Raw genomic sequence first — 7316 nt, forward strand, 5'->3', positions numbered from 1 at the left:
GGGGGAGGGCTAGTGGGGAAGGGCAGGGGGGAGGGAGGGCCATGGGGGAAGGGCCACAGGGGCGGCTGCTGCCTCACCACTCTCTGAGAGCTCCACATCGCTGGCCTCTGGAGTGTCCCCGTCCCCCTCCTTCTCTTCCTCATCGTCCTCCTCCTGGTCTCTGGGCACACTCAGCTCCTGCAGTCGGGCCGCGGCGTCAGGAGCCTCCTGGGGCTGCAGCCTTAGTTGCACGGTGTGGAGGTGCTGTAAGACCTGCCTCTGAGGAGCAGGGGAACCCCGGCTCAGGGCCCCAGGGCCAGCAGACCCCCGAGTGGGGGAAGTTGGGGGTGGGCAGCAAGGACAGGAGGGCTGCAGGGAATCGCCGCATGGGCTTTCGTACCTGCAGCTGGGGCCGCTGGGCCTGCTGGGCACAGCTGAGAGCCTTCTGGAAGCATGGGGCCAGAAGCTCGTAGGCATCACCGGCCTCCTCTCGGGACAGGGCGATGTTTAACCAGGTCTTGGCCTCCTGCAGCAAGAGGAGGAAGGATGAGCGTTGTGGCGACCGCCCACCCCACTGAACTGGCCCCAGCCAGGGCCAGGTCCCCACTGTCGCCCACGTGGAACAGCCCTGGAAAGAGGATGCTTGTCCATGCCCACCACTCGAGGGTGGCCGTCCTGAGGCAGAGCTGTGGGGACCTCCTTGGAGCCCCTCTGCACCCTGGGTAGGGCTGGGCACCATCACTGCTCACCTCCAGAGCGTCGCCACCACGCAGCCTCAGCTCCTGTTCATAGTGGGACACAGCCCGGCGGTGGTCCTTCATGTCTCCCCAGGTGGTGGCCAGGGACACGTGGATGACGGCCAGCTCGGGCCCTGGCCGGCCCAGCAGCTCTGCGAAATGCAGCTGTGGAGGCACACAGCGAGGCCAGCGCTGCCTTGCACCTTTGCCAGCCAGGGTGTCCCCGCCCCTTTCCTCCCACCTTGGCAGGGGACGCACACCTGCTTCTGGTAGGCCTCGGCCGCCTTGGGGAAGTCGCCTGCCTTGGAGAACAGGTCCCCCAGCTGCTCACAGATGCCCATGGCAACCTGAGGGTCACTGCCCTCGGACTTCTGCAGCTCCTGCTGCAGCCGGACCACGGCCAGCACTGCAGACAAGGGCCTCACGTGAAGGCAGGCACAGCGCACTTCCGACCTGACTGCCCCTTAGGTGGGCCGGCCACCCTCTCCACGCCCCGCTTGTCCCTTGGTAAGAGGGGTTAGTAAGCAAATGCACCCCACAGGGTCGTGAGATCAGGAAAACGAATAAACGACAACTGAAAGCAGCGCCTGGCCTGCAAGGGAAGCTACATCTGGAGCCCCCTCTCCCACCCTCTTATGCAAGGCTGTTGTCTCCACTTTGCCAATGAAGATCCTGCTCACGTATAAATGCCCAGCCGGGCTCCTGACCACCTCGTTCCCCTCTGACACACTGTGCTGAAGCCTCACAGAAAAGTGGGGCTCGCTTCCCAACAAGAAGGGGGGGCAGGAAAAGGCTCCACACTGATGCTGCCACCTCCCCACCCCTTCTGGGGGACTTTGGCCCCTCAGGTCCCCAGGCTCACCGTATTTGAGGGTCCGGCAGACTGCCGCCTTCTGCAAAGGCTTCTGGAAGCCCAGCCGGTAGGCTTTCTTCAGGGCTCTTTTGGCAGCCAAAAAATCGCCCAGGTCTTGGAGGATCTGGGGGGGAAGGGAAGGTGAGGCTTGCAGACTCCGCAGAGCCCGAGCCCCTCAGGGGATTAAGCCCAGAGCTGTGAGGGTGGGCACCTGTGAGAGGAGCACGCAGCACTCGCTCTCCATCAGCTCCTTCCTCAGGAGGCGTGCACACTCTCGGGCCCCCTCCAGGCAGCGCATGGCTTGGGAGTGCTGCCCTCGGCGCCAGTGGATGGCACCCAGGTTGTAGCGGGCACGGAACAGGTCCTCGTAGAGGTGGTTCTGCCTGCGGGTGGTGACAGGTGCTCAGAGTGCCCCTGGGATAGCACAAGAGAGCACCGGAAGTGCTGACACGCAGCTGCTCCTTCCCCAACAGGACGTGCTCTAGCAAAGTGCGCTAGCCCTGCAGGGGCGCCTCGCTGGAGGAGACTGACTGGGCGGGGGAGGGCAGATGGGTAGTGCACTCTCACGAGGCCCCTTCCTCTGGGGACGGAGGCCTTACTCGGCGAGGAAGATGCTCTTCCGGAAGTAGTCGTTGCATGGCGCCACCTGCCGCAGGCTTTCGAAAGTGAGGCCCAGGTTGAGGTAGAGTCGGGTCCTCATCTCGCTCAGTTCTCGCCTGGCCAATGTCCCTAGAAGAGGGCCCCCCCACATCAGTGGCCTGGGGGGCATCACGCCCACTTGGGGTATCCAGCTCTGGGTGTGTGCAGCCTCTCCCCAACCTGTCTCACACTGCGGGGGCCCAGGGGTCCTGCTGTAGACAGAGCACAAACAGACACAGAGCAGACAACGCCCAGACCTGAGGTTGTGAGGAGCACGGGCCACGCATCTCCTCACGGGAGGCTTTATGGACAGATTTCAGCCTTATAAAGGGAGGGCCCAGACCAGTGGAACCTGCCATGCACACCGGGCAGGCTGTGGGGCTACAGCCTCCTTGGCCAGCAGGTCTGGAACCAGAGGCTGGGGAAGGCAGGCCTCCACGACCACTCACCCTGCAGCTTCTCGTCCACAATAGCCAAGCTCTTCTCAAAGGCAGTCTGCGCCTGCAGCAAGCTGTCCTGCGACTGGCAGTGGTCATAGATGTCCAGGTAGGTGCGGCCAATGGTGGCCCAGGCCCTCTGCACCTCAGTGTGATTGGACAGAGAATGGGCCAGCTCCAAGTAGCGATGCTGGTGCTAGGGCGCAAAGGAATGGCCACTGTGAGCCAACCTCCCCCACCGCAAGCCAATCTCTTACATACCCCAACTCCAGGAGGTCCCTACCTTTGCCCAGGAGAGTCCCCTACTCCCCCAAGTCCCCGCAGAGCAGGCCAAAGCCAGGCTGCACATGTCCCATCTCTTCCGTGCCAAGGGCTGCCTGTGGGGATGGTGGTGCCCCACTCCAACCCGCCAACATCATCATGAGGAAGAGACGAGTGCAAGTTAGCTGGGCTGCTGCAGCCCCACTAGCCAGGGCCAGAGCAGGCCCTCTGTGGACAGTGGGCCCAACTCCCCAGCCGGCCCACAAACACAGCCCAAGTGTTGTGTTCACTAATGGTTGCTGGGCCCAGGCCCCTAGGACAGGCTATGATGTGCCTACCCAAGGACCAGACTACAATCCCCCGTCACAGGGCTGTCTGAAGAAGAGGCCATGTCCAGGCGTGTCCTCCTTTAGCCAGAGGTCAGACACTGAAGACTGGACTTCCCTCCTCAAAAAGGGACCAGCAGGGGCGCCTGGGTGGCTCAGTTAGTTAAGCGACTGCCTTTGGCTCGGATCATGATCCTGGAGTCCTGGGATCGAGTCCCACATCGGGCTCCCGGCTCGGCCGGGAGCCTGCTTCTCCCTCTGACCCTATCCCCTCTCATGCTGTTTCTCTCTCTCTCTGTCAAATAAATAAATAAACAAAATCTTTAAAAAAAAAAAAAAAGAAAGAAAGAAAAAGGGACCAGCAGGAAGCGTGGGCCCTGGAGGGCTGGATGTGGTTGCAAGGGCGCTGGGGGTGGGGGTGGGGGTGGGCTCCGCCCACCTTCAGGGCGGCCGAGTAATCCTCCAGCTCAGCCAGTCGCTCTCCGATCTTGCGGTGGGCCACGGCACAGCCCAGGGGGTCGTCAACGCTCTCCAGGAGCTGGAGCTCATGCTGGTGTTCTCGCAGGGCCTCTGCGTAGCGACCTGGGCGGGCAGGCACGGCAGGCTTCAGCCCGGGCCGGGCAGTCAGCCGGGGGCTGCGCGGGCGAGCGCGGCTGTGGGCGGCCCTGGGCGGCTCGCTCAACAAGGTTCCCGCCCCCCTCCCGCCGGTCCCCGTCCCTTCCGGCCCCCGAGTGCCCCCCGACCTCCAACACCCCAGCTCTCCCGGTCCTGGACCACAACCTGGACCAGGCGCGGGGCACGCACCATGGCTGGCCAGGAGCTCCCCCAGCTGGTGGCAGAGGACCGCCTCGTCCCGCAGCTGCCCGCTCCTCTGGGCCTTGGCCTTGGCCTTGCTCAGCTCTGCAGAGAGAGAGAGAGAGAGACGAAGCCGGGAGGCTGAGCCCCTTCGCTCGGGCGGGCCAAACCCGCTCCCGGTCCCACACCCGGCCGGGAGACTCACGGCGAAGCTCGCGCTCCACGTTCATGCTCAAGCAGCCGCGCGCGGGGATCCGGACTTCCCGCGCTCCCGCCGCGGCCCCGCCCCAGGCCCCGCCCCTGCCGGGGCGGAGCATCCCGGGAAGTGTAGTCCAGCTGCCCGAAGCATCCTGGGAGCTGTAGTCCGGGTGGCGTTCAGTGGGGAAGGGCGGCGAGAGAGCGACGGGAGGATCCGCACCTCCCCAGACTCCTGGGGCCGCGTGGGAGTTGAGCCCCACCCCACGCTCCTCCCCGGCCCCGCAGCCGCCTTTGGGGTGGGGTCTCCTGGGCTTGTGCCCGCGTGCGGCCGCTAACCTCACACGCACACCCACACACACACACACACACGCAAAACCTACCTACACCTGCGACTTTACCTGAGGGACGCACCGCCTCCATATAAAAGGAGATGAAGAGATTTATGGTCAAGTACCCTTGAGTACTTGGCTAGGTGCACGGAATCAAATACGCCCCTTTCCGCAGAGCCTGTGGAACAACCGCGAATGCAGCCACAGAGTCGTCACGCTCGCGGACACAAATCCCCAGTGCTTGGCGCGGGAGAAGGGGGTGGACGTGTTTTCCAAACTGAGCAGAGCAAGGTACTTCTTCCTCACCTTGTGGGCTTGGTGCACCCAGGCCGCAGACCTCTACGTGCCTGTCGTGTCTCCCACGGCTTCGAGAACCAAACACCTGCCATGCCTTGGAGATCTCAGTCCCCACTGGGTGCCAAGGCTGGTGTCCAAAGGCCCCAGAGGAGGGCCGGAAAGGGTGGGATGGTGGATGCATTTATTTTCTGTGGAAATCAAAACAGACCCAATAGGGTAGAAACCCTGAGGCAGTGCATGGACCGTAAGGCCTGTGGTGGAGGGAATGACGTAGAGGGTAGATGGGTCTCTGGGTCCAGGGAAGACTGCCCAGGGCCAGTGACCAGGCTTCAGGGATGGGGGCAAAGCCAAGCCTGAGGAAGTGCAGGAGATGGGAAGTTGGACCCAGGTAACCCTCTTCTCTTGGAAGGATAAAGTGCTCTGCGGGTCCCTAGTTTGGTCTGGGAGTGGGGAGCAGAACAGGAAGGCCCTGAAACCGAGAGGGCTGCTTGGAGGGCCTGCTGATGGAGTGTGAAAAGCACAGTGAGGGGCAAGGTGGAGATGGGGCAGGGGTGGGAGAGCAAGGCCACGGAAGTAGAGACGGGCTCAGCTCAACAGGCCAAGGGCGGAGGGAGTCTCCCCAGAGCTGCTGGGAGCATTCGGCATTCACAAGACAGCCAGAGAGGACCCCACTTCGCTATGCCTCAGTCTTCCCACCGATCAGGCAAGGATGTGTATATGGGGCATCCCAAGCAGGGGCTGTGGGGTGGGGGGCCCAGCCAGGGCAGCTCCTGACTCCTGTCCAGGATGCTAGCAGAGCCCAGGGAAACGCATCCATGAGGCTGGCTTCTCACATAAGGAAACACAGACAAAACATGGTTTGGAATTTTTTTGAAACTATAGTTACATACAGAAAATATCCAAAGAGAACACAGACCACAATAGTGACATGTAAGTCATTTCCCACAGTGATAAAAACACCTCTCACTTTACTCTTTAAAAAATTATTTTTATTATTTTTGTAAATGTCTCACTTGGGTGAACTGAGGGATGTAGTGCCCGTAGGGGAGTGGTAATGGCAGGGAGTAGAGGGGCCAGCTTGGTCTGTGCCCCCAGGACTCCCCCACATCTGTTGGGGTTCTTCCCCCACTCTAGGTCAGGATGCCAAGATGGCAAGGGGTCCTGGAGACAGACCATGGGTGTTTTCTCCTTTCTAGCAACATGGATGGGATCCGGGGACGCCCCCGTGAGATGCCACAGGAGGTTTGTGGCACCAGCTCCCAGGAGTGGCTGAGACATACCACAATCTCCCAGGGTACCTGTCTCCACCAGGCTGTAAGACTCAGCTGCTGAGGTGACTGTCACGGGGTGGGGGCTGTGCTGGGGACAGCGATGCTGGGATGTGTTACCACTCCTCTTGGGCATCCCCAGACACATGCCCCTACAAGGAGGGCCTTGGGTGGGTGCCACCCTGCCCCCCCATGCCCTTGGGCTGCCGGAAATAGTGGGCTATATGCCCACAGCACCCAGGAACCCTTGGTGTGCAGAGCCCAGCCCATCTGCCACCCCCATCCCCAAGGACTGCTAGACCTAGGACTGCAGAGACAGGGCTGAGAAGGCCCAGCCACATACCTGACCTGCGTAGAGATCTGCTGCCTCCCACCCTGCCCCAGCTAGGAGAGCCTTTGGGCGCCACCCCTCTGCTGGTTCAAATCTCTCACACATGCACCCAAACACAGGCAAGCCTGCCCCGGCCTGGCTCCTCCACCACATGGTCCTCTGAAATCCAGACACTCTACAGAGACGGTGTCCATCCCCAAGAGATGCTGAGATGCAATGACGCAGCCCCATCCCCTCTACACACGAGACCTGGCACATGGCTATCTGAATGTCACCCTGTGCCTGCCGGGTGGGGGGCAGCCCTCGAGGGCAGTGGGACTCTTGCCAGGGTGTGCCCCCGAGGATGTGCTGGGGGCTGGGTGGCATCTTTGTGGAGGGTAGGAAAGCAAGCATAGCACCTCTGGGTGCCCTCAGTGGCCAGGCACAGATGGCCTTGCAGGAGGGGTTCCCCCATAAGCCCCGCGCCCTAGGCTGGAAACAGGAAGCTAACCAGTCTTCTCAATATAACTAGGCCAGCTGCCCTGGGGGGAGAATTGGCTCAGACGGCTGCCTGGGCTCAGCACTGGGATGAGGCGTACTCTACCCCAGGCCTCCCTGCCTCCATTTCTCAGCTCCCAGCTTGAGGGCTGGGAGAGGGAGGGACCACAGAGCAAGGCCAGGCCTGCAGCTCTGCACTCTTGCTGCCAGGGCTCCCCAGCATGCTGAGCCTACAGGGCCCGGGAAATGGGGGGCTAGGTCGGGAGGGGGGCGGGAGTGGCAGGGACTGCTCTAAAGCATCAGGTAGGCCAGGCCGGGGGCAAAGGAAACGGTTCTTTGGTATTTAAGCAACAGAAACCTATCGCAGAAGAGCCGTGTCTCCTAAGCAA

At 62.0% G+C, this 7316-nt stretch overlaps 1 protein-coding gene across 4 annotated transcripts in view; it reads right to left on the minus strand.

The window, feature by feature from the left end:
• Positions 1-4309, minus strand: part of TONSL (tonsoku like, DNA repair protein) — a 13221-nt gene extending 8912 nt beyond the window's left edge. For 2 of the 4 annotated variants that reach the window (XM_081816712.1, XM_081816713.1), the window contains exons 1-11: positions 4233-4309; positions 4037-4132; positions 3672-3814; positions 2658-2841; positions 2169-2298; positions 1781-1952; positions 1579-1693; positions 977-1122; positions 729-881; positions 380-505; positions 78-258 (exon numbers count right to left, since the gene is read on the minus strand). In XM_081816712.1, coding sequence (XP_081672838.1) covers positions 78-258; positions 380-505; positions 729-881; positions 977-1122; positions 1579-1693; positions 1781-1952; positions 2169-2298; positions 2658-2841; positions 3672-3814; positions 4037-4132; positions 4233-4257 — 1471 coding nt within the window. In that variant the 5' untranslated portion in view covers positions 4258-4309. Of the gene's footprint in view, positions 1-77; positions 259-379; positions 506-728; positions 882-976; positions 1123-1578; positions 1694-1780; positions 1953-2168; positions 2299-2657; positions 2842-3671; positions 3815-4036; positions 4133-4232 lie in introns of those variants that run through there. The other 2 variants (XM_081816714.1, XM_081816715.1) reach the window with 2 other exon arrangements.
• Positions 4310-7316: the final 3007 nt, after the last annotated feature.

This window comes from Leptonychotes weddellii, chromosome 4, assembly GCF_054177405.1.
Source record: "Leptonychotes weddellii isolate Sample4059 chromosome 4, ASM5417740v2, whole genome shotgun sequence".
NCBI lineage: Eukaryota > Metazoa > Chordata > Mammalia > Carnivora > Phocidae > Leptonychotes > Leptonychotes weddellii.